This window comes from Amaranthus tricolor, chromosome 4, assembly GCF_026212465.1.
Source record: "Amaranthus tricolor cultivar Red isolate AtriRed21 chromosome 4, ASM2621246v1, whole genome shotgun sequence".
Lineage (NCBI taxonomy): Eukaryota > Viridiplantae > Streptophyta > Magnoliopsida > Caryophyllales > Amaranthaceae > Amaranthus > Amaranthus tricolor.
The window spans coordinates 21,635,911-21,663,480 of NC_080050.1; the positions used below are offsets into that span (position 1 = coordinate 21,635,911).

General features: G+C 34.2%; 1 protein-coding gene across 2 annotated transcripts; it reads left to right on the forward strand.

Moving 5' to 3' along the window:
- The first annotated feature begins 3,660 nt into the window (after positions 1-3,660).
- Positions 3,661-26,658, forward strand: LOC130809913 (uncharacterized). Of its 2 annotated transcripts, XM_057675769.1 has the most exons (8): positions 3,661-3,747; positions 3,851-3,988; positions 14,069-14,125; positions 14,644-14,736; positions 23,473-23,551; positions 23,645-23,769; positions 25,540-25,689; positions 26,261-26,658. In XM_057675769.1, exons 2-8 carry the CDS (start codon positions 3,863-3,865, stop codon positions 26,498-26,500), a joined length of 870 nt encoding a protein of 289 aa, XP_057531752.1. In that variant the 5' UTR covers positions 3,661-3,747; positions 3,851-3,862; the 3' UTR covers positions 26,501-26,658. The 2 variants fall into 2 exon arrangements, with proteins under 2 accessions (XP_057531752.1, XP_057531753.1); XM_057675770.1 differs by lacking the exons at positions 14,069-14,125; positions 14,644-14,736.
- The last annotated feature ends 912 nt before the right edge of the window (positions 26,659-27,570 follow it).

A 27,570-nucleotide genomic window follows, 5' to 3' on the forward strand; every position in this document is an offset into this window, starting at 1 on the left:
TGGAGCAATGAACACCAACAACAATGGTGGATCCAGGCAGATTGGATTGGAATTAGGAGAACACAGCAGAGATAGAAAATGAAAATAGGTCTGAAAGTGGGAAAGGCAACCTAGAATTGAAATAATAGGTTATGGGCTTTCATTTCAACATGGGCCAAAAAAAAGAGTTTTGGAATTGGATTGGAATTGGGCCAAATTCTAGAATTGAAATTTATGACTTCCCAAACAAGTAAATTGAGGCAATTCTGGATTTACAAATCAAATGTCCATTCCCAAACAAAGCATTAACTAATTTGATACACAACTTTAACTAATTTGACAGAAAATGAATCTCGTTCCTTAATGGTTGGGTTGCATTAACTTGGGAATAAGCTTATTTAATTTTTTTTTTTTAGAATTAGATCAAATGGAAGGAGCATATGATAATAGTCAATATCAAGACAAACAAGCATTATACTTCCTAACAATCCAAAAAATGAATTTTTTTTAATTTTACATTAAAAGCACATAAAAGACGGGAAAAAGTATAAATTACAGCATGTAACATCAAAAAAATATACCAAAATTCACAAACTTTAAGAACCCAAATATTAAAATCAATCTAAAAATAAAACCTATTAAAAACCAACAAAACTAAATTTTATTTCTCTTCTTCTAAACCCATTTTCAACCCAGAAAGTAAGACCAACAAATGGGTAATTTAGAGAATCTAGGGAAGAAAGATTCGTCTTCTTCCAAACGAACTTGGGCGCTTGAAGAATCGGCTTAATCACCGAAAAATCAGTGCATTGCAGTTGATCGGATGAAGAAACAGTAGAATATTGGTTTTTATTGAGGATTAATAGTATAGGTGTTCATTCGGTTGATCGGGTCGGTTTCGGACGGGTGTTATTCGGTTCGGTTGCATTTCGGATCGCTTATTTTTTGGCTGTGTGTTACAACGGGTCACACTCGGGTCGACTCGGTTAGTCACGGTTCGGTTGGAGATCGGTTATTCAAGCTAACGGGTTATCATCAGTTCGGTGTCGGTTGAAGTTCGTGTCGAGTGTCAATCGGTCTCGGGTTGTCATCGATTACTAATTGGTTCGGTTTTTTCGGGTACAGATCGGGTTCGAGCTTTATTTTTTGATTAGTTATCGGTTACTGATAACTATTGATCGGGTCAATATCGAAATAAGTTAATAGTCAGGTTTTTAATTGATGTATGCTCATTTTATGGTAGATCAATTTATTTCAATTAGTTTATAGAGTTATAGTGACAGTTACAGATTATCATTTACAGTTAACTCAATGCTATTACTTATTAGTAGAACTGTCAATTATGAACCCGACCCGCTAAACCCAAAAAACCCGATCCGCAAAAAACGGGTTTTGAACAAATAGTAATGCCCTTTTGAGATTTGAAGGATTAGTGTCTGGTTATCAGAATTGTAGATTGCAATGAAACATAATGATTTCAGGTCTATAATTATAGGGCAGAAAATGTTGATTTTGTTGGAAGATATACGAAAGGAAACGGATTGATGAAGTGGCATTTTTCCTACATTGATTTTGTTCAACTTTGTATAAAAATCGGACGGTTGATATTAAAATTTTAAAGAGGAAGATGCTTCACGCTCTATGTCATTGACAGGCGTGGCAATATTATTGGCTGTTTTACTTTATTGAGGATCAATGGCGTGGAAAATGGATAATTTGGAGTTTTTTTTAGTGCTTGGAAAATTAAGTGGGAAGAAAGAGCGCCTCCTCGACATTATTTTTTCGATTTGGGATTTTAAATTTTTAAATCAAGTATCCATTAGTGATTAAGGCTAGTGAATTATAAAATGAAAAATATTGAATTTTACAATATAATAATACGTAGAGGTTATTTAATTTGCAGAACCAGCACCTGTGATAAGTTTAAAGGACAATCGCTTAGTGTCCAAATTTAATAATTTTGGAAAGCAAAAATGACTTAATATCTTCAAGAAATTAACTCTATCAATTAAATTCAACCACTTTGAAAGTATAAATGTAACAGTCGGTCGCCCAACCGATTAAAGTCTAATTAAAAAAATTATAACTAATTTTGTAACTGTATGCTAACTCGGCAGGGTTTTAGGATTACTTAAGTATGCAAGTATGGCAAGAGATTTGTTAAGTATTCCAATTACTACTGTTGCTTCCGAGTCGAGTTTTAGCTTGGGAAGTAGGATACTAACAAAATGGAGAGCTTCCTTACTACTGGAGAGTGCCGAGACTTTGATCACAACCCGAAGTTGGCTATATGGATATGATATTTGTAGGTGAGTAAAAGTTTGGGGTTAAAAACTTGATATTTGTATATTTACATTAGGTGGATGTATAAGTGATGGATGTAAATTTTTGGGGTAAAAAACTTGATATTTGTATATGTTAATTTGGTGGATGTATAAGTAATGGATGTAAATTTTTGGGGTTAAAAACTTAATATTTGTATATTTATATTTGGTGGATGTATAATTAGAAAACTGAAATTGGACTTAATTTGCTAAAATTAGGTGAAAAAATTGATTCGGATTTATAACAGTTCGATTAACAATCGGTTCGGGTTGGTATCAGTTCGGGTTAAAAACAGTTCGATTAATAATCGATTCGGGTTTGTATCAGTTCGGGTTAAAAATAATTCGATCTTAATCGGTTTTAGTCAGGTTGCATTCGGTTACGTGCATAATTCGGGTCGGATTTGACTCGGGTCGATCATTGTTCAGTTCGGGTAACATCGGTTAAGGTTTATATGTCGGTTATAAAATTCGGTTGCAGTTCGAGTTCGATTTTGCCCTTTTCGGTTATCAAACGGTTCGAGTGAAGTATCGGTTGGGGTAATTGCGGTTTGGTAAACTTAAAAAACTCACATTTTTTCGGGTCGGATAATTTTCGATTCCGGGTCGGATTTTCGGGTCGGGTTTGTTTTGAACAGCTCTAATTAATAAGCCATTAATGTGAGATTTGAAAGTTGAAAAGGAACAAAAATAGCAATTTAGGAGTATGTCAAAACCAGGAAAGGAGGGAGAAAGAGGAAGTGAAGGAGTATGTGAAAAACCTGGGTTTAAAGAATTAGGTGACTGTCACGTGACGGTCAACGGTTAAATTAAACGGTCAAAGGGTAAAAACCGTTATAAGGTATTGTTTTGTAAAGAAATGTATTATATAAAGTAGTTTTTTGCAAAAAATTTTACATAAGGTAGTTTTTTACAAAAATGTTATAGATTAAGTAGTTTTTTGTAATTTTCTCTATTTTTTTTGCAAAATTACTTGTTACAACAAGTTATAAGTCAACTATGTATACTCTTTGCAAAAAAATATTGATGAAAGGTTGGATAATTATGAGTAATTTTTTCAATATAATAATTTATAATTAATTGATAGCATCCACATCATTTAAGTATATATTATTATATAAAAATAACTATATTTTAAAATATCTAGGTAGCAATTTATTTTTTTAAAAAAAATTATGATTTTCGACCATAATAAGATTTATAGTCTGGTTTTGTTTGAAAAATAAAAAACCAAGACCAAAATGTAAACCGTATTTTATTTTAAAAACCAGACTAAACCATTTAGATTATAGACTAGACTAAATAATAAAATTTTAAATTTTATTTATGATTTAAATCAAATTTTGTTCGGTCCTTTAATCAAATAGCCTTTTCATTCCTTCTTTAAACCTCAGACAATTTGAGTTCAAAAATCTTCTGCCATTGACGCAGCAGTGTCGCTAATGTTAGCTATTTTTTTCTCCCCTGCTCTCAAATTCTCTCCGTATTTGATCAAGTATTATGTAACATTTTGGAAAGTTAAGCCTTTCATGTTTGTTTTATTTCAGTAGTTTTCAGTTATGGTGGAACTATCAAGAGGGGAAAAGAACTTCATACGAGGTGGGATTGCTCAAGATCTTCGTTGTGATGGTCGAAAGCGGTTGTCTTATCGACCAATTCATGTTGATACCGGCGTCATTCCACAGGTTCAACATCCTTCTTCTCTGTGTATCTATATTTAACGCTTAAACACTTATTTTTTGAAATTAATGCCTTTTCATACGGAGAAATGTTAAATTTTGGTATGCTACTGAATTAAATTGTATTAACATACGATAACGGAAATCAGAGAAAGACGAGAGAAAGGTAACTGGTTATTATTACTCATTGAAAAACAGATATAATACCCAAGAGGTATTTATACAGGAAAAAGGAAAGAATAAAATAAAGTTGTTAAAGCAGTCTAACAACCTAACTGCCTCTAACCAACCGTAACTAATGGATCAATAAATATGAAATCATCCTATATTCTCAACATCCCCCCTCAAGCTTGGAGTGGTGTTAATCATTCCGAGCTTGGATTGAATAGGATGGAGTTGTGTTGAAGGAATGATATAGTGAAAACATCAGCAATCTGCTGAGAGCTGGGTAAATATTGCAATGATATTAGCCCTTCAATGACTTTTTCTCTAGTGAAAGTGAAAGTCTATCTCGATGTGCTTTGGTATTTGATGAAAAATTGGGTTTTGTGCTATGTTTATATGTCACATTGTAGAGTTACTGGCTTGAGATTGACCACTCCAAACTCTTCTAAGAGTCGAACCAACCATGTTATTTCAGAAGCCACAACTGTCATAGCCCTATATTCTGCCTCAGAAGATGACTTGGAAACATTGTGTTGTTTCTTTGATTTCCAACTAATTGGTGAATTTCCAAAGTGGATCACATACCTCGTTACAGAGCTTCTAGTGTCAAGGCAAGCTCCTCAATCATGATCGCAAAATGCTTGAAGTTGCAGTGCGTCACTTTCTTTGAGAAGGACTCCTTGTCCAGATGTGTGGGCAACGTAGTTTAGGGTGTGAGTAAGGGCCTTGAAATGATTTGTAGTTGGGTTTTGCATATGTTGACTTAAGGTTTGAACATTGTAGGAGAAATCTGGTATGGTATGAGTGAGTAAGTTTAGTTTGTGAATATAATGTGTTGGGTTGTGGTAGAGAGGAGAATCTCCTGCTTGAATTTTCAGGTTTATAGGTTGAGGAGTCACAACCCATTTGAATTTGTGGAGGCCAGATTCTTTGAGGAGTTCTTTAGTAAATTTCTGTTGACTTAAGACAATTCCTTCATTTAAATAAGTTACCTTCATTCCCAAAAAGTAACTTAGGTTTCCTAAGTCCTTGATGCTGAAGATTTTGTTAAGTTGGTGCTTCAAGGATTGAATGGCTGACATGTTGTCTCCGGTAACAATGATATCATACGTACACAATTGCTATAGTAATAGATTTGGAGTTTCTCTTAATAAAAAGGGAGTAGTCATTCTTTGATTGGACAAAGCCTTGGTGAGACATTTCCAATGAGAGCTTAGAAAATTATTGTTTAGAAGATTTTTTTTAATCGTATAAGGACTTCTTTGTGGAGCGCTCCATGTAAAAAACGCGTTGTTGACATCTAACTGAAAATGAGGCCATAACGGCTAAGGCAATGAGGCATCTAACTGTAGTTATTTTGACGATTGGGAGAAGTCTCTTGAAAATCTATCTTAAACATTGATTGTACCCTTTTACCACAAATCTTGCTTTATACCTTTCCAAAGAACGATCTGCTTTCAAATTGATTTTGTAAACCCATCTTGAACCTATGGCTTTCTTCCCTTGAGGTTAAGGAAAATTTTCCCATGTGTTATTTAGTTCAAAAGCATCAAGTTCCTTTTGCACAACTTCTTTCCATTTGCTTTCTTTGGCAGCTGCTGTATATGAGCCTGGCTCACTCCATTTGGCTTGACTTCCTAAAAAAACTTGAGATTTATAAGGCAAAGCAGAGAAAGAAATTAAGTTGCACCATATAGAACTATTACATACATAGTCAGATAGATGAGAGGGAACTTTATGTGTTCTATTAGACCTCCTAGGTTCAAGAAAAGTGTTATTGTCATTTTCATTAATATCGAAGGTACTTTCCACATTATTTTGAGCAGTATGTATGGTTAAGATATCAAGGTTAGTCTCATTGTCGCTGTTAAGCGTCAGGTAGTCTTTATTAGGTGTGATGTAGGTTCCTGCATTAGGTGTAGTGTAGGCCTTATTAGGTGTAGTGTAGGTCTCGTGTAGTGTAGGCTTTATTAGGTGTGTCATTGTTGTTACTTGGCGTGGGGTTGGCTACATTATGTGTAGTCTCATTGTTGTTTTTTGTCACATATGTAATGTCAAGATAAGCAATAGTATTAGTTGAAAGGTAGAAAATAGGAAAAGAAGGTTTAGAATTTTGTTTTAAATTAAACGGGAAGTGTTTTTCATGAAAGACTATGTCTCTTGAAATCATAATTTTTTTCGTGGTTAGGTTATAAGCTTTGTATGCCTTTTACCCGTAGGGTTATCCGATAAAAACACATGGATCGGCTATGGGTTTGAACTTAGTTCTCCCTTGTTTTATGGTGGAGACAAAGCATAGACATTCAAAAGCTCTTAGGTGGTCATTGTTAGGTGTAGTTCCCTAAAGTTTCTGATAAGGTGAGATGTTATTCAGACAAGACAAGGGCATCCTATTGATAAGGTAAGTAGGATAAAGGACACATTCTCCCCAAAAGGAGTTGGCTAAATTGGACTGGCAAAGTCGTTTCTGTGAGGTGTCTGTTTTCTTTCTACAACACTATATTGTTTTGGGGTTTCGGTGCAACTTTTTTGGTGTATGATGCCATGTTCGTGGTATAACCGTGCCATGGGCCCTTGACAAAGTTCTTTAGCATTGTCTATTCGAACAAATTTCACATTGCTTTTAAACTGATTCTTGATAAATTTAATCAGTTGCTCAAGCATAGTAATAAATTCAGTTTTATGTTTCATTAAGTACAAAAGTCATTTTAGTAAAATCATCTACTATAGTCAAGAAAATATTACATCAATTATGAGTTTTGCAAAAATATACTTCCGATATGTCAATATGAAGAAGTTCAAATGTACTACTGATTTAACATAGCTATCTTGAAAAACCAATTTTGTTTGTCTAGAAGCTGGACATATGGTACAAATAAAGCTATCTTTAATGGTCTTTATGTCAAGATCAGGATAAAGATTCTTCGTCCTTGTAAAAGGCATGTGTCCAAGACGTAAATGCCAAAGTTTACCCAACTCCATCTTATCTTAGGATGGTGAAAAGACTAGCTTTTTGTAGAATGGGGTGTGTAGCATGTGTACTAAAAGATAGAAGCAACTTCAATATTTGGAAAATGTGTGTCCTTGTCGTGTGAGATGTAAAAAGTAGGTATAACTTTTTTCCTTGGACTAGAAATAATGTCAGGAATTTAATATTGCAAGTAGCACTATTAAAGATAGAATCAATTTCAACCTTGGGAAGATGTGTGTCCTTGTCATGTGAAATGGAGAAAGTAGGTATAGCTTTTTTCTTTGAACAAGCAATAATGTCAGGAGCTTTAATATTGCAAGGAATAATTGTTGCTTTTGCTTTATCCTTTGGACATATAATCTCATTTCCTTTATCCCTTGTGTAATAAAGGCCATGAATGAGCTTACCAAGGGGTAAATAAGTTCTCGTTAAGTGATCCTATAGAAGACAAAAGTCCTTTGAAAAAACAACATTAGTATTCCTTTCACAGCATAATCTATAGACAAATTTAAGATTGACATTAATTTTAGGTACACACAAGACATTCTTATAGTGATATTACTATTTAATTGCACATCACCTATTTTGTTTACCTTATGCTTGCTTCCATCTGGTATAGTTCATGTTTAGACTCTAATATAGATTTAACGTTAATGAGTTTATTTATGTCATTTCACATATGGTCGGTTGCCCCACTGTCCACTATCCATTTAGTTTGATTAGCTGTAGAGATGAAGCAACATTTACCTGCCAAGTTGCTTGATAAGTCCATGTCAGATTGTTCTATTGTGTGCATGTTCTTTTTACCAAGAAAAGAAAGAAGGCTTGTGAATTATTCTTCAATTAGGCCAAATTGGTTTTCTTTAGAGCAATCTCCTGCCCCTCCTTCATCTTGTGCTACGATAGCATACCTTTTATTATTGTTAGACCTAGTTTTGTTTGGGTAGCCATGGATCTTAAAACAACGTTCTATGGAATGTCCTGTAATCTTACAATGCTCGTAGTAGTAGGTAGGTCTCTTCCCACCCATGTTATTCTGATTTTTACCATTTCCTTTCTCATGTGGTTTCTTTCTTTTTGCTCCAAAGGCCACAAATTCAGAATTGGTATTATTGGTCTCTTTGTTAAATCCCTGTGGCTTTCCTCTTGAAGTAACATTCTATAAACCTCACTAATATCAGGCATATGTCTTCCCATATAAAGAGATTAGTTCGAACTTGATGAAATTGTGGGTCAAGTTGCATTAAAACGTCATCAATCTTTGATCCTGTTGAATCTTTACAAAGTTAGTTGTGGGGTGAAAATTGCAATGGGGCAAAGGTCTTAAGTCATCAATTTCATCTCAAAGAGATTTGACTTTGATAAAGTATTCAGCAGTAGTCATTCTTGGTTCTTGTATATTACTCCCTCCAATTAAGAGTAATTGTCCCATTTGGTTGGGCACGGATATTAAGAGTGGGATGGGGTCCACCAAAAAGGTGGTAGTTGGGATTTTTTAAGTGATTGGATTAATTGGGTAAGTAGTAAAAGTGGGGATATTTTCGTAATTACGTGTTTGAGAACTAAAGATATTTAGGTAAAAAAATCATTAACAAAAAAGGAAATTGGACAATTGATATGAATTTGCCAAATAAGGAAATGGGACAATTATTCTGAATCGGAGGGAGTATTAAGAAGTCTTTCTTGAAGCCCATACATACGAGAAGATGGGGCTCCAAACCTTCCCTCAAGATCCTTCCAAACATCATTGGCTATCTTCAAGTACATGATGTTTTTTGCTATTGGTCTTTCAAATATCATGAGGTTCCAAATATCTATTCCATGTTCTCTCATCCACAGCCCCTTATTCAGGTTTCAGTAGGGATCCATCCACAAAACACATTTTGTTCTCTGTATCCAAGCCTATCATCATGGATCTTTTCCAATCGTTGTAGCACGTCCCATCAAAAACTACTGAAACGAGTTTCATGCTGGCTGAATTTTAGGGGTGTAAGCATTGTTATCCGAAACGCGGAACGTAGGACCGTTTTCCGATCGGGAACGTTCGACCCAAATCGCGGGATGACACCGTACCGAATCACCATGGATCACGTCCCAAATCGTCAAATTGAGCGACCCTTCACCACCATTGCTAGCTTTCATGAAGAGGACATAGAAGAAATTAAAAGAAAGAGATGAAGAAGTAAAAAAGGCGATGCTCTGAAGTTCTTGATATGTAGGTCAGTAGGTGCTTGTGCTGCCATGGTATGTTTCTTAAGGCAGCTATTAAAATAAAAGGGAGCCATCACCATTTAGGGTTTTGTAGGGTTTTTTTGTGCTGTGATATTACTTATATATAGTTGGGGTTTGAAACATATTCTTTAGTGGGCCTGGCCCATTATTTTCCTTCATAAAAACTCGGTATAATTTGTTATCTACTCCCTTGTACTCTTTTGTTTTTATTTTTTTCCTTTTCCTTTTTTTTTTTCTTCATTTTTCTTGTTCGTAATTTTTCTTACTTTATCATTCATTCATTCCAAGTATTAAACAATACATTACACACTTAAAAATAAAGTATTTTAAAATACAAATTCTTGTACTTTATATATTGTTATTTTTACTTTTCTTTAATTTCTTTTAACTCATTTTAGTTTTGATTTTAAAATTTTAAGATCAAAACGCGATCCACTTCGTTTTGGAGTCACCCAAGGTAGCGTCCCGCGTTCCTGTTCCCGTCCCACGTTCCAAATCGTATTGTGTTCCAGGTAACTATGGGTGTAAGTAGTACATGCGTCCAGGATTTTGTGTTAAGTCAATGATTTGATTAGTATTATTCATTATTTCTCAATTTGTAGTATGGATTGCTTTATTTTCCATAAATACAAGGTTTAGGTAAAAGAAAGAAAGGAGAGATTCCTTGTAAGAATCAGAACAACATGAAACACAAAAAAAAAAAAAAACAAGATCTCTAATCTGCCCGCTCTGCTACCATGTTGAATTTTGGTATGCTACTGGATTCAATTATATTAACTCACGAGAACATAAATCAGAGAAAGATGAGAGAAAGGTAACTCATTATCATCACTCATTGAAAAACAGATATAATACCCAAGATGTATTTATACAGGAATAATGAAAGAATAAATTAAAGTTAAAGCAATCTAACAACCTAACTGCCTCTAACTAACTGTAACTAATGGATAAATAAATATGAAATCATCCTATATTCTCAACATGAGAACTAATGTGTTTTCCATTCATTTTAATAAGGCTTTGGCAAACATGATCTTGGATTCATCTGGTAAACTATGAGAGATCTATGCTTTCTTGTCATCCATACCGATAACTGTTGTAGCTTTGAAGATCTCCTTAGATGTAAAACCTTGCAATTCATTCAAGCCCCAAAAAGATTGGTTCTCTTTTCAACTATCTCAACATCTTGCATAAATGACTTTTTCATATGATTCATGATTAAAGTGGAGTCCTCAACATCGATCAATGATGTCAATGTTGTTGTCACTCCACCAAGCTCCTCATTCTCCATTTTCCTTCTTCTCTTACGATCTCTTCGGCCACTTGAAAGACCATTTGCCATAGTAAAAGAGGTTATAGCTTCATTCTCATTTTTATCAACCTTATTTTTGTCAACTTCATCATCTCCAAGCCCTTTACATAAGCATCCATTAGCACGATCTTTGGAGTAAATCTCACATAACTTCTCATATAGAGGAAAAGGCTTACAGTACAAAGTAGTAGCTCTATCTTTTCCTTGAGTATTTTATCAAAAACACTATTAATACAATGATAATTCATGCACCAAGTCAGCCAAATGTTCAAAATTTCGACATAAAACTAGTACAATTTGGTTAATTCCATACTTTACACCATTTTAAACACTATGAAGCAATCTAAACGGATAAATGGACTCCAGCCCATCCCATGAAGACTTCCTTATCACCGGTAACCATCATTGTAGCATCATCCCATCCAAAGCCACTAACTTGCTTCTGAATTTCAAGAATGTATCTCATTTGTCTCTTGAAAATCTTAACCTTGGATTCAATATGGGCTTATCCTTCCATCCACTGTAAGGAAATTTCTCGATCATTTTTTTCTCAATATGTGTTTGATAACCGGTCTTATAGCGTGTGTCACACTTCCAGATTGAGTCTTGCATCTCAAGTGAAGTGTCCACAAGAGCGTTCTCCTCTAGTGAAGTCCACATTCTCTTATTTCTTCCTGTACCTCAACTATCATGACCCATTTTTGTCGCACTCGATGGAAAATCCTATAACAACAAATTAAAACTCATTTATAGAAAGCACATGATTAGAAGAGTGCGAATTGTTGAAGCTTTAGTCCACATAAAATTCTGCACCTGGCTTTATTTTGAGGGAAAGAAAATTATTGTTCTTTTGCGAGCTTAGGCCTATCAAGTATTGCAAAAAGAAAATTAATTAAAAACATATATTCATTATTGATTCCTCCTAGCCAAGAATGAATTGTACATTTCTTGAGCTAAGTTATCTCTAAAAGTAGTCCATTCATCGGATGCCTCACAAACTTGAATTTAATTACTATCTTCATACTCATCATTTTGTGCTTCAACTTCCACAAAGGCATCTAAATTAGCTTCCATGGGATCAATGCTCATTTCTTAACGTATGGGATTATGAATATACACACAAGCTAATATCATGTCTATTTGAGTGCTATGTGGATATTTGGTTCCTTTGGCAAGAGCATGCCATCGTACTTTCAATAAACCAAAAGCATGTTCAATTACATTCGTAGTCGAAGCATGCCTCATATTGAACAATTCTTTAGATTGTGGTTGCTCATTCCCCCTTCTCCACTCATGATTAGGTGTTCTTCTATAAGTTACAAGAAATCCATCACACCTGCATCCCCTAGATAATATTTTCTTAGGCCAAACAGAAAAACAACTAACTAATGAGAAAAATAGACTAGAGTACTCTTTAGCAATTGTATACACACAAGCAATTGAATTCTAATGTCTAACAACTTTTAATCCATTAATCCTATTTAAAGCACTTCGAAGAACTCTTCCATTAACAAATAAACCTTCCCAGCCAGCAAAGACATATAAATTGTGAATCTAGTGCACAAGCCTGTTAAACATTAGTTGAGGTGGTATTTTTCCTTGACGTATGACGTGTCTTATCTATTACTAGAACATTAATGTTAATCAAACCTCTGTCAATAGTGCCTAAAGAATTCTACAAGAAAAGGAGTATAATTTAGAAAACTTTATAAAAATTATGTGCTTACTATACATAGAAGCAAACTAACTATTACCTTAAACTATTTTCACCGTTCATCTATGCTATTCTTAGGAATCGACAGTGGTTCTTAAGCAATAAAATTGATAGCTTTAGCACATCTCTCAATAAATGATTAAAATGTCTACTAAAAGTTTATCCCCATCTTTAAATATCATAATTTATCTCCTTATTTTTCTTCTAAAATGCTGGTATATGAAAAAACACAGCAACTAGCTCCTCCACTACCATATTCTTGGTATCTATCAACCCTTAAACTTCACGAACCAATGAAATGAGAATATTAAAAGTGCGACGATCCATCCTGAGTTGCTCAATGCAAGCCATATCACTTTGCACTATCATGCCATCTAATTGTGCTATTATATGGATAGGATTATGTTAAACTAGGTTGCCTAAACATCCTAAAGTTTAGTCTTCTTGAGGCAATTAGTCTTCTTATATTTCTTCGCTTCATAGCAAGCAAAAGAGTACATATTCCTTATGTGGTCTTTGATGTCGCGCCTAGCTAGACAAATCCTAGCATAAGTAAATAATTATATGTTACAAAAATTGCAAATTTATTCTTAGCTACATTATTATCAAATGTATTAACAATAATCATTAACAAATGAGATTGTTAATGAGATAGTAGTGAGACACAAACAATGGCTTAAAACAAAGAGGCATAGTATGGAGTAATTATTTAGAAGAATAAATCATTATTAGATTGCAGTAATTCCAATTAGAGGAACAAAATGAAGAGGCAATGTGCACATAGAAGATATTTAAAATGAAAATTATAATGTTATTCATTATATGCTTTCAAATTGATGTAAATGACATTAGATTAATTAAATTGATGTAGCTAATATATAGATCATTGTTATCAAATTAAAGAAGAGACTACTAGATGTCGAGAATACTACATGACAAAAAATATCCAATAAAGTTTCATGAAAAGATGCATCGAATAACTAATGCATAAATCTAAAATAAATTGAACAACAATATGAAATTAAAGAGTAATGAACCTGAAAATTTGTAATACAAAAGTAGAAATGGAAGAACCCTAGAATGCATAAAGTTGTGCTAAATTAAGATCATTCTAATTTTGTAAATCAACTCCGATCAAACAAAATTCAAAGAGAAAGAAAGAACAATAACCTACCTTAGATAGAGACTTTAGCTAGCTGCTTTGAATCTACCGCAATTGACATGGATTTGATGAAGAAATTAGGTTTTATGAGAGAGAAAGCGAGAGGAAAGGGAAAAACAAAGGAGCAGTTGAGAGATAAGTGAAACTAAGAAATAAGGAACATAACATACATAATAAAGCCGCGAGCGTGGCTAAAATCAATTTGTAATAAACCATTACCATTAACACCTATTATCAGGGTTTTTGGAGGTAATAAGGTATTACTATTTTTTCCTTTTCATTGCTTAATATTTCCTATGTATGTCCATTGAAGCATACCAAACACTACTTAGTTGGTAGTGAAATTAACATTACCATTACCACCTATCGTTGGCTGTAAGTGTATTTTCTAATTGTGGTTTAGAGGGTTGAATATACACAACATTATGATAATAAAGCGGTGATTTCTAATTAATCATAAAACAATCTTCTTAAATTTCGTATAAATAAGATTTGTATATGATTTAAACTAGATATTTTGTTTATTGTAGGCAGATGGTTCAGCTAGAGTACGGATTGGGGGAACATATGTTATTGCTAGTGTCAAGGTATTTTAATATTAACTCCGTTTTCTTTTCTTTAATTTCTTGGAAAAATTACCAAGAATAATTCCATCTTTTACCAATTTTCTTTTAATATTCTCACCTTTTGATTAACCATAAATAGTTCCAACTTTCACTTAAATGTATTCCTTCAAACTACTTGCATAAACATTTCTTTGTTTCATTCTTCATTGGTAGAAAATGGGTTTTCTTCATGATTTTTAGGAAATGTGATCCTGAAAATACGGAATCTCTTTGTTGAAATCCATCCTCATCTTTTATTTTTTCTTGTACACGTTAGCAGTCACCTTGGTGAACTACGCGAAAACACACTTTAAAGTTGGGATTATATAGGGTTAATCAAAAGGTTGGACTATTGTAATTACATGGGTAAACGTTGGGCTTATTCTAGACAATTTTTCTTAATTTCTTCGTCAAATGAATTTAATGCTTCCTTTTTTCAGTAGCTAAAACTTCACATTTTTAGTTTAAGTTTTGTATGTGTGATCAATCATCAAATGCAGGCTGAATTAGGAAGACCCAGTTCATCTCAACCAAATAAAGGAAAGGTTTCTATACATATTGATTGTAGTGCAACTGCAGCACCTATATTCCAGGTGGTATTTTGTGGTTCACGTTCTTTCTCTTGAATGAAATATTTTTTTATGTATATTGATAGTAGCATGTTATATTCTAGTACCTTGAGCCTTTTTTTTAGGAGATTGAACAAGGTTGGTGAAAGGTATAATTCAAATGCCTATTATCTTTGTATAGAAGGTTATAACGGGAAAGGTGAACATTTGCTTAATTTTTAAATGTAAGGGTGCTGACACGCTCTTATTTCTTTAAGAATTGAACAATTGCAAACATGAATATATTTGTTGGATTCCAAGATTTTGTGGCATTTGGTGGAAATAATCTTTCACATACATCCTAAAAAACATTTTTCAACTTGAGAATTGAAACATTGAGGGATTAATGGCTTATCAAATCGTGTGCACTATTGCACATCTTATATGTGTAAAGTTCTAGATGGTGTTTGTGATAAGGGTTAATTGCAAACAACCTCTTTTTTATTTTAGGAGAAAACTTGCGTACCTTCGACCCTCTAAACCTAACTAAGTTGGAGCCATTAATGGGATCGGTATTTGGAATGTTGTAGACTCAACAATCTAATGTACAAAATCCATCTGGATTCTCAATTTAACATAATTAAAAAACTTAAGCTTTGATTTACTGTGATTTGACTTTGTTTGACCTTCTGCATCATACTCCTAGAAGATCAAGATATGTGGAATACATTTAGGAGCATGCATTAGAAAGTAAGTAAATTAATGCTTAAAAGTAGCAAACTCTCAAGTAGCAATAGGATCCTTCCTACTATAGTATTGGACCTTGGCCATTTTTCTAGTGTTTTACCAACTTCCTGCCCACGATAATTTCCAGCTCTAGTTTCCAATCCTTAGCTCTTTCATGGCTGCATGTATTCTTACACAACAACTATGCCAGAGCCTCAATCAATATATCAGTTTCAATGGTCGTCCACATGGATTTTTCTTCATTCATTCCGATTTTCTAATATCTCAATTTGTAAGTCTAAGTCATTAATATCCTTTTCCACTCATGTCCACCAAGTTATCTTCGGTCTTTCTCACCCTCTTTTTTAGTCTTCTGAGCTCGAGCTCTCTATCATCCTTATCAGTTCGGTAATACCCCATTTTCCACATGCTCAAACCATCTTAACCAATTCTATTTCAACCTTTTCTCAATATTTGCAACTCCTAAACCCTTTTTTATATATTTGTTTCAAATTATGCCCCTCAAGGTATGTTTGCTCATTCATTGAAACATTCGCATTTCTGCTGCTTCCATCTATCTACTATGTTATGATTCTTTTTAAAAGTCCAACATTCTGATCCATATTGTAGCACTGGTCTATTAATCGTTCGATAAAACTTACCCTTTAATACTACACCTCAATCACATAATATTCCAGTAGTCAATCTCGATTTGTGCCACCCAAACTTAATTTTATGGTTCAAATCTTGTTGGATGTCCCCATTACTCTAAAACTGGATCCAAAATATTTGAAGCATCCACTTGAAGCGATTTCTTTCTAAACTAGCTTTATATTGCCTCTCATAATCTCGTTTGTAAATTCTTACTGCGACTTAACTTGAAACCTTGTGACTCCAACTCTTGTCGCCATCTTTCTAACTTAGCTTTTACCCCTTCCCTAATCTCTTCTACCCAAACCTTTTTACACGTAACCGAAATCTTCCCACCGATTCTCGTTTTGGAACCTTTATTTCCAAAACTCTTGATTAACGTTTTCGAATTCCCAAATGATTTATTTGAAGCACAAAAACTATAATAATTATTAATGCGAAAGCTTTTCTTTTTTTTTTTCTTGTTTTTCTTTGTCTTTTCTTTTTAGTCATTTTCTTTTCTTAACTTTGTTACTCATTTTTTTGTTGTGAATAAAATTGTACTTATGTTTCTTACATTTTCTATGAATCTGAAACTCTAAAATTAACGTTTCTCTTTTTCGTTTCTGTTTCACCAATCGGATCGAATTTCGTTTCGATAACATTGATCAAAACAATGTCATCAACAAACAACATACACCAAGATATCTCCTTGTATCAAATGCATTATCTCATCTAGGTAATGTCACACGATGCGCGATTCAATATGATTCATTGTACGGATTCAGATTCGTGATTCGCTAGTCGACATATATGTTATTTGTTTCATATTATTTTATATTTTATTTAAACTTTCAAACATTTAAAGATAAAACAAAGTCATAAGATAAAAAAATATTTAAATAATAAATAAGAGGGGAGTATTACAGCTGTCAAGTACAATTCTAAATAAATATGATAAAATTTAAACTACTTTCACCTTTTTTAAAGGAGTTATAATTTTGAGAATTGTGTGTGCACAATACACTTAGAGTCTGACTTTTTCTCTTCAATTTTTTTTCACGTCTATCTAGTATCTAGAGACCTTCTATGTCTTCTTCCTTCCATAAAAGAGGCCTTTAATATTCAAATAATACCCTTTTCTTCTATGCACGATACACTAAGAGTATAATAGTTGTCAAATAAATACCCTTTCCTTCTAGCTTTGCTGGAGTTTTCTTACTGCTGCCCTCTTTTCTCAGTTAAGGTCGTCGAAAATCGGTCCACTCCCATCGGCGATTCAACCGACGAAGATTCCCGATTCGAGCGGAGCAAACTGAATCGTGATTCGTGGGTTAAATTACCGAATTATGTGACACTGCATTTAGGTAAGCTGTGAAAAGAAAGGGACTAATGGCTGAGCCTTGATGAAAGCCAATTTTGATTTTGTTGCCCCTCCACATGTCATAACATTTATGTTTACCTCTCGGTACGTATCATACACTATATAAATGTATTTCTTGGGTATGACTTTTTTTATCATTTTCCACCAAAGAACTTCTCTTGATACCTTGTCTTATGCTTTTTCCAAGTCAATAAAAACCATATGCAAGTCTATTTTTCTAGCCCTATAGTACTCTATCATTTGTTTCATAACATGGATTGCTTCTATTGTAGTTCTCCCAAGCATAAATTCAAATTGGTTATTTATTATGGAAGTACATATCCTCCTATATATCTCGATCACTCTTTCCTATAACTTTATAGTATGACTCATGAGTTTTATGTGATGTATTAGCTACAAGTGTATTATAGGTAATTATTAATAATAGTATGCGAGAAAACTAGTATAAATAAGAATGTGCAAGTTGAGGAACAGAGGAATAAATTTTATTTCCCTTTTAGGTTGAGTTTTATACTCATTTTTGGAGAGTTCCAAGCCTCTCAAACGCTTGTAATACTATCTTTCTTGTAATGCTTGAGATTAGAATCAATACACATTGCATTTTTGCAGTTTGTGTTCTTGGTATTAATGGTTCCATTCCTCGATCTAGTCTATTAAAGGTGGGGTGCATAGGGGTAGCTTGGAAAAGCCAGTCGTGACTCAACGTAATTGTGACCTAATGCAGTCGTGAACCAACGAGGATGTTGGCCTCATGTGGGTTTGATTGCTATGGTCCATTGCATGGTATGGGACTTGTTCCACATCGGTTGTGTATGCTATTGGTGTGGGGTTTATAGGCATTCTAGACCCTGTTCATCTCAAAATTTTGACTCATTTTTAACATCCTTCAATTAGGCATTCTAGACCCGACGTGTAACCAAATCCATATATTTTTCACTATACCCTATTCTTCTTTTCAAATCAAACACATGTTACCTCCTGGTTCCCTACCATACACATGATAGCTTAAAACATAAGTCGCATTCATATATTAATGCTAATGCGAAGGGTATAAAGTTGGTGCAAATTCTGACACCACTTATCTACATCAAAGCATACCATTACCCACCTTGAGGACAAGGTGGATCTTTGGGCGGCCGGTAATGTTATGCACGACACATGGCCTCCCATCCCACACACTTACATTGGACTTTTCAAGAGGGAAATTAACCCATTCCCCTACTCTTAGTGAGTACTATAGTCACTTTGCATGCACTAGCGTCGGTGAGATGTATTGAAAGGATAAGTTATGAAGCTAAGTCATTAAATGGGGTAGAATACTATGAGATGCATGGTGCTTTTTCTTGGTTGATGTATTGGAAAAAACCTCGAGCTAATTTTGTTATGTTTCGTTATCTTCCAATCCAAAAGTGCTTCATTCCATTAATTTACTCTTAATGACTAACCCATCACTATTCCTAATTCCATCCATTAGAATTTCAAGCCTAATGTTGTACATGAATTTCTTTTGTTACCTCCAAATGTTTCAACCTATTTCTCCTTGATCCAAATTTTTTCCATTTATCTTGTTTACTGATATTTGCCATCCAAGATTTTTTCTATCCACCTTGAGGGTAAGGTGGAACTTTAGGTGCTCGCCAATGTGATATTAGCTCCAAAGGTATTATGGGTAATTATTACTAGTTTGTTATAATAGTAGGGGAGGAAAAACTAGTATAAATAAGAATGGCCAAGTACAACGGGGGAAATTTATTACACTTGTAGGTCGAGTCTTATGCTCATTTTGGAAGAGTTGCAAGCCTCTTAAATGCTTGTACTATTATCTTTCTTGTAATGCTTGAGATTTCAATCCACATACATTACATTTTTATCGTTCCATAATTTTCTATGTTCTTGGTCATGATGATTCTACGTCTCGATTCAGTCTATTACATTTTATTCCCCAATAGTTAGAGCAATCTTGGATATCTCTTATGTTATTGTAAATAGGCACTAAAATACTTCTCTCCAGCATAGTGCAAAACAGTTGTGATTGCGATAACGAAACGGTGATGTAGTAACGGAAGTGATGCGGTTATTATAAACCTTATATATCGGTCAAAACAGTAAGGTATTCATTAATACGGCCTATAACGCAAATTTTTAACACCTTGGCAATGTGGGGAATATCGGTTCGTTTATTTGAAAACCTTTATAACGCAGCCGATGCGATGCGATGCGATGCGACCTTGTTTTTACACTATGTTCTCCTGTCAAATGTCATCTTATTTATTCTCAAAACCTTGTTATATAGATCAGTTAGACAAGTTACCTGAATCCTCCCTAGGCATCTCCATATCACAATAAGTATACCATCCGGCACCGTGTTTTATTCCTTGATAATTATTTGACCTCCTCATGCCACCATGTTGTATCCTTCTTTACCACGAACCTACCACCTAATTCTCCCAAAATCTCTTCAAATATTCGAATGATGCATGTTTCATCTTTGTCCAAACTTCCTCTACATCCGAAGTCATCTCCCAATCTGCTTCTTTAATAACATTCTCCGCAAAAACTTCAGCATTACCTTTTTAAATCTTATCATTTAATGCTACGTTCTTCTTTGGCTTTCTTTACCTTTGGTCTTGCGTGAAAACAAACATCTAAGATAAAGAGTTTGTGTTAGATGGCTACGCACTTTCTTGGGAGAAACTTACAATTTAGCCAACTACCTCTATCTATCATTCTTGTCAAAAAGTAGTCAATTTTGGTTGCATTTACTCTAGTTCTAATCGTCACTGGATGACTATCTCTCTTAAACCGTGTGTTATGAACCCACAAATCGTATGAGTGCAAAATCCAAAATGTATTCCCCTCATGTATTCCCAGTTCCATAGCCAAAACCTCCATGAACAGGTAAAATTGTACAGGTTCGGCCGCATCCGCTCAAGTTGGGGCGGATAAAGGTATGAATTTATGGTTAGTGGGTGGATATGGTTGGAAAAGTACTACCCACCACGGGTAGTGGGTAGGTTGTGAGTATGAGGTCTTACTCACCCCGTATCCACACGTCCCGCCCATACCCACTCACCTGCCTTATACCCATTTCTACAAGGCATTATTTTATTATCGATTGAATTAATTGCGAATTACAGCCTTGATGATCGATGCTTTTGCAAATTACAACCTTGATTTTTTTTGCAAATTACAGCCTTCGAAGTAACTTTTTGACCACTTTTCAAGCCAAGTGATCGGTTTCGTACAATATGACCGATTGACTCTAATTTTTACCTTTGACGTTCCCTCTTCCCATTGACTTGACTTAAGTGAGTTAACATTTAACCCATCCCTTAACCTAACTCGTTCTCTTGTCTTCCTCCTTTGTTGTAGATCAATCAAAGCTTTGAGTTTAAATTTTTTTTTTTCTTTTTCAATTCCATCCCTTAACATTTAACCCATCTTCTTCAATTTGAGTTTTAATTTTTATTTTTCTTATTCAATTCCTCTTTTTTCTGGTAATCCTAAATTTCAATTTTGCACTTACAAATGACAAACTCCATAAATGAAAGCTCTCCATATTGCTAAATCCCTCTTCCCTCCCTAGTCCCAAATAATTAATTAGTGATCCAGATTTGGCTATAGTTGTGATTTGTGAACATCAATGAAATTGTGTCGTCTACAATTCATAAATTGTTTGTGCCAGAATAATATCTGTACAGAACAGTTTCTTCAAACTAAGCAGTATTTTATGTCTCTTCTGGAACTACAATAGTGGAGCAGATGAAACTATACAATCTAATTTACCTGGCTCTTTCAACGTGTGATCTTTCTCCTGACCAAATTTGAAGTCTACTTCGAACTACTTTACTTATCAATTGCTACTACCGCTCTTTCAACTAATGAGTTCAAACTCTTGAAGAAGAGGATTGATGATATGTATCAGGTTAATTTAAGTATTGATGAAGCTGATGAGTTCAAATTGCTAAATCCATCTTTAAACCACTTTTTACGAATGGTTAATGATGCTGAAGCTAAGCTCTCAAATGGTTAATGATTCTGAATGTGGGACAGGGGATGGAAGAGGGATTTAGCAATTTGGAGAGCTTTCATTAATGAAGTTTGTTATTTATAAGTGCAAAATTGAAATTTAGGGTTACCAAAAAATTAAATTGAATGAGAAAAAAAAAATTAAAACTCAACTTGATGAAGATGGGTTAAATGTTAAGGGAAGGAATTAAATGAGAAATAAAAAATTTAACCCAAAGCTTTGATTGATCTGTAACAATGGAGGAGGAAAAGAGAATGAGTTAGGTTAAGGGATGGGTTAAATTAACCCACACAAGTCAAGTCTATGGGAAGAGGGAAAGTCAAAGGTAAAAATCAGGTTCAACCGGTAATATTGTACAGAACCCGCTACTTTGGAGGTTGTAATTCGCAAAAAAAAAAATCAAGGTTAGTAATTCGCAAAAGCATCAAACACTAAGACTATAATTCACAATTAATTCTTATTGATTTTGTATATTTTTCTTAAAATATATTGACAAAAAATTTAAGGATATTAATTTTAGGTAAACAATTAAATTTGTAGAATTGCGATTTTATAGAGCATATAGCGCGTACTTGGAGTGAATGTGAGACGAGTATAAGGTGGTATATCCAGTTGGCCATAATGGGTGGTAAGGTGTTTGAATGCAAACCTAGGTGTGCAGACGTGGGTATGAAAATTTTACCCGTTATGGGTGACAACTAGGTGGTGGTTTTGAAAATTTTTGGTGATTATGGGTATGAGGGAAGCCATACCATACCCACCTGCCAATTTGTCATCCCGACTTTCACTGCACCAAGGCCTAAGGAGAGCAGAATGTTACTGAGTATGGGACGCCCCCACAAGAATTGATTTTTCGTTTATGATCATGAAATGTGACTAAGTTTCACTGAGCTGGTTGTCACAAATCTACCGCTCCTCCTTCTCCTTTATCTGGGCTTGGGATCGACAATAAGCAACAAGTAAAATACATTAGACACTATTAGCCGATTGTTGTGTTCTTGAAGGAGCTAAATTCTTGATAAGTATTTTTGAAACAAAAGTACTAGTGTGCTATAAACTGACTTAATTGAATTAAACTGTAAAGCTGGAAATGAATATTAAAATGGATAAACTGAAAATGATATCATAATAATGATGAAAAAAGGAAGATTACAATCCTAAAAGTAAAACAAGAAATGATAAATTAAGCAATTCTAGAAGCTTGAGATCTCCACATGAGTATGAAATCCACCCACTATGTGTTTACTAATTTCCCGATGACAATCATTCCCTTATTTCCTTTATTTATAATTAAACCACCTCTTAATACTAACTTATTTCCCAAGTCTCCACTAACATAGCAGTTACCTAAATTACCCTTACGTAAGCCTATTACTCGAAATACTATTTCATTGCATTACTGTCCGCTTGAAGTTCCACCTTGCCCTCAAGGTGGATAAAAATTAGCCTGGCGATAAATGGTGGAGAAAAAATAGTATGTGATTAGTTGACTTGAGTGAGTGATAGGAAAATTCAATCTGAAAATTAAATTTAAGTTACCTAAATTACCCTTACATAAGCCTATTACCCGAAATACTAGTTCATTGCATACTGACCCAATGTTTTGTACCTAAGAGAATTTTGATCGTGATGTAGTGAATTGTCATTTTGAGAAAGAAATCCTATATGGTGTGAGAGAGAGATGAGAGAAGAAGTTGATTTATTAGTTTTTTGAATGATTATACTTGCGGTAATAGCTATCTACAAGTTGGTTGATACATCTTTAACATGATTGCTTCAGAATTTTCACTGGTTTCTCAATATATTTGATTTGAAAAATAAGCGTCAATCAACTTAACTTGTTTACTTTACTTTGCCTTGACTTTGTCTATGTTTGATCTTTTGTTTGTGCCGTCTTGAATTGTTCAATGACCCTGAAAACTAGGAAAAAATGAGGTGATTGTGATTGCTACTTATTTATACTTCTAATGTCATGCAAACTAAATGGTTAGTATAATTCTCTGTGCCTCAGGGTAAAGGGGGTGAAGCATTATCTACTGAACTTGCTAGTGATCTCCAGCGCTGCCTCTTGGGTGGTAAAAGTGGGGAAGGCAAGAACTCTGTCCGGATAAACATTACTTAGTGTTTCTTATTTTATCACGGGGAAATAATTGTGGATTCATGTGTTTGACATTGTCTTTTAGGAGCTGGAATTGATCTTTCATCTCTATCTATTGTGGAAGGAAAGATTTGTTGGGATCTCTATATTGATGGCCTTGTAGTTAGCTCAGATGGGAATTTACTGGATGCCTTAGGTGCAGCAATAAAGGTACTATTTGATTTCAAATTTGCAGATCATCAGCTTTAGTACAATCTAGCTTGGTTTGATTAATTTTTATCATAGTCATATTATCCTGCTGCCGCTGAGTCATCTCAAATATAGTGAGCTTGTTTTACTATGCTGTTAGTTTTCTGCAAATGGGAAGTCAATGGAATATCTCCCTCTCTACTAGCACCAAGGTAGAGAAAGTTTTAAATAAGTCTACTTCAAATTTGTTCCTAATTCTCAAATCCACATGATGTTGTCCTTTATGGCTTTGAAGGATGGTTAGTTGCTTATGTTGAAGTGGTTCTTATTCAAGGATGATCCAATTTCAATCTCTCAAAACTATTTTTCGATTAAACAAATTCTAATTCTGTTTGTTTGTGTTTTTGATTGTGTTTAATTGGTAAGAACATCAAAGATAGACTTTAAGATTAACACTTAATTACCAAGGATTTCGAGTAGTAGTGAATCACAATGACTACAAAATACTTTAATTGATCATAAAGAAAGAATTGAAAACACTAAAAATAGTATAGTGTTGAGCTTAGTTTTTAAAAAGCATGCTTAGAAGAAAGGCTCATTCCTAGTCTGGACTTAGCTTTGTGCCCTTTTTGCGCCTTTCTAAGCTTTTTCGTGCTTTTTTTTTTGTTGAAAGAAAACATTTTAAATTACTTGGCATAGAACAATTAGATAGAAAATAAAGTTGTATTCTTCGAAGAGAGAATGAAAAGGAAACTTGTTTTGAAGAGAGAAAAAGAGAAAAAACGAAAAATTGATTTGTTTACAGATTTAAAACATGGTGGACTTTTCAAATGCCTTTACACCAATAGGTACCTTTTTTTCTAGACTTTTCTCATTTTTTTTCTTGAGGAATCGTCATTTCTTTCTTTTCTTCATATAGTCATCTTTGTTTTTTCTTCCTACGAATTCTCTTATTTTTTAGCCTTTCAAATTTTGTCTAATTCTCTTTCTTTTTGTTTTAGTTTCCCCTTTTTACCTTCTCCATTTTCCTCTTCAATAATGTCTTCTTTTAGATTTTTCATGTTTTTCTTCTCTCCTTTGAGAACAATTAGATAGAGAATAATTAAACAAAATGCTTTAGATTGCATGTGTAGGTATGCTCTTGTGTCATTTTGTAATATATTGGTAGCTTAGCATAATGATAAAGATGTCTTAGATCTTTTATGCAATTATACTATGAATATTATAATGTTTTAAATATCACATATGTTCCAGAATTGGTTTACAAACTTTTGAGCCAAAATGTGCATCTTGCCTACCAAAAGCTCGCACTTGCACCATTGTGCCTACGGTTTTGTGTATCAATATTCATTTTTGCAATCATTTTGCGTTTTAGGATTCCTTAATCAATTGAAACTACAACACAGGGAGAAGAAATTGATTATTAGGAGGGGAAACAAAAGGTTGTAATTTATAAGCAATAGTTGATGAACTTGCTACATTTCACCTTCCAACCCTTCATTTTAAGTGGACAACTCTTGAGGATATGTTGCAATTTTTTCCATCATGTGTTTTCGGACAACATCAGTAGTGCTCTGCTGAAGCTTTAATTTATGCTGGAACTATGTTATCTTTGGTTTTCACATATCTGTAAGCTGTTTCCAGTTACCCGTGCTTGAAAATTTTGAAAGGTTTTTGAATGCAGGGATATAAATGCTGGTGTTTAGATTGGTTCTTACATTTTTCTATTGCCATCACATTATACTTCATGCCCAAGAGACCATGTTTGCTGATGCCCTAGTTGCGTTACAGGCTGCTTTGAGTAATACTGGCATTCCAAAAGTTAATGTCATTGCTGCTGATCCAACATCTGCCAGTGATCAACCTGAAGTTGATGTTAGTGATGAAGAATTTCTGCAGTTTGACACTTCTGCCGTCCCGGTTATAATTACGTTGACCAAGGTTCCACACCCACCTTTCACTATGACTCTAAAAACCCTAATGCCTTTCGAATGAACTTGTTATGTATATGTAATCCCCATCTATCAATTTATGACAATTAAATTATGATTTATAACAATTAAAATAAATTGAAAAAATATTAAAAATCCCCATTGACATTGTCATTTATAATATTTAAATTATACATTAATTATGCTATTTACAAAGGCCCGTTTCCGACCCTTATTAAGTTCTTTTATAGCCCACTTCATTTTAATTATAGCAGAGCTCGTTTTTGGCCCTACTCATTTTCGGCCAGCCCTTACAAAGCCCTTCTAAAAATGGGCCGAATAAGGGCTCAAAATGAGGGTCTGGCCCATTGAACACCCCTAGTGTTGAGTTATAAACACTACATCAATCATGGGTGGTTGGGTATGGTGTTTCTACACTTTAGCCAAATCTTGTGGACCAAATCAGTGTTGAGTTTGACACAAGTACCTGAGTCCCAGTAACAGTGAATATTTGGCTAATTTACCTTTATGGTTTGGAGTGGGTTTGATTTTTTAAAAGTGTACTTGTTTGCAATGCACAGGTAGGAAATCACTACATAGTTGATGCAAATCTGGAGGAGGAATCTCAAATGAGTTCAGCAATGTCTATCTCTGTCAACCGGAAGGGCCATATATGTGGTCTCACTAAGCGTGGGGGTGCAGGGGTGGATCCAAGTGTGTTGCTTGACATGATCTCAGTAGCTATGCAAGTGAGCGACAAATTTATGAACAAATTAGACTCGGAGATTGCTGCTGCAGAGGCTCGTGAGGGAGAATCTTGAAAATCACTTGGTGTGTCTTTAAGACCAAATTTTGTAGTAGAATGCGGAAGTATTTTTACATGAGAAATTATTCTGAGAAGACATGCATCGTCATTGCCTACTTCATGTAAAGAATGAATTCTATTGTACTTTTCATATAAAAAGATAAATTGCATATATCTATAAGTCCTTGCACTAAGTCCTTGCACAAGACAATGTCTAAGTGCAATATGTTAAGACTTATCATTGTACTATAAGCCTTGATCAAAGTTGCATTGCAATTACACTTTCAGGTGAGATTGTCTTAGGTAGCAATGGTGTCTCAATGAGATTTCTTAACTACTCTACTTCTTTGCCCGTTGAAGTTACTACAATGAACATTGAAGTCAAAGTGAATCGATGATATAAGTGTATTTCTTGATTGACCAATAGTTGACACCTACTTAAAGGAGACACACCAACTACGAGTTGAAATTATCGTCTAGTGAAAAATGTGTTCCACTCTTGTTATTCTTGGGGTTATTGAATCGACAGTGTTGGGTTTGTGGGTTGACACAAAGGATGAGGGGGAGGTTGTTGGCTGTTTGCAGAGGTTAGAGGGAAGAGGTTTTGGCTAGAGGAAAGGAGAAATATTTACAGCGGTTGCAGGCTGGAAGAGGGGAGAGGTGGGTGGCTAGTTGGGGAGGGGATGAAGATTAAAGGTGGTGGTCAGTTGGGGGTTGGTGGGCTAGTGGCCAGTAGACAGGGGTAATAGGTGATTGTTTTTATTTATCATTATAATTCTTTACTAAAATTTTTTTAAATTCTTTATAATTTTCTTTTTTAAAGGCAAGCAAGGTGACCTATCTACAGGTTGTTGGTTATATATTTTAAAGGTGAAATTATTAATAGTAAAAGTAAGGATTATTGTTGATTAATTATGAAAATTTGTATGATTCTGAGTAACTTTCCTTTTAAATATTTGTATATACAAAATTATATTTTCATTTTAAGAGTAAACCACAAAATGATAATTATGACTTGACCTCGTAAGTGACAGTTTGCTTTTTAACCTTTCAAAAAATATTTAATTTTTACAGCCTATACAAAAA

Excerpts from the sequence above, each read along its gene's own strand:
- LOC130809913 (XM_057675769.1), top strand. The coding sequence starts at position 3,863 with ATGGTGGAACTATCAAGAGGGGAAAAGAACTTCATACGAGGTGGGATT. Across the intron at positions 23,552-23,644 it reads GGGTGGTAAAAGTGGGGAAG|GAGCTGGAATTGATCTTTCA; the intron begins GCAAGAACTCTG and ends ATTGTCTTTTAG. Across the intron at positions 25,690-26,260 it reads TTATAATTACGTTGACCAAG|GTAGGAAATCACTACATAGT; the intron begins GTTCCACACCCA and ends TGCAATGCACAG.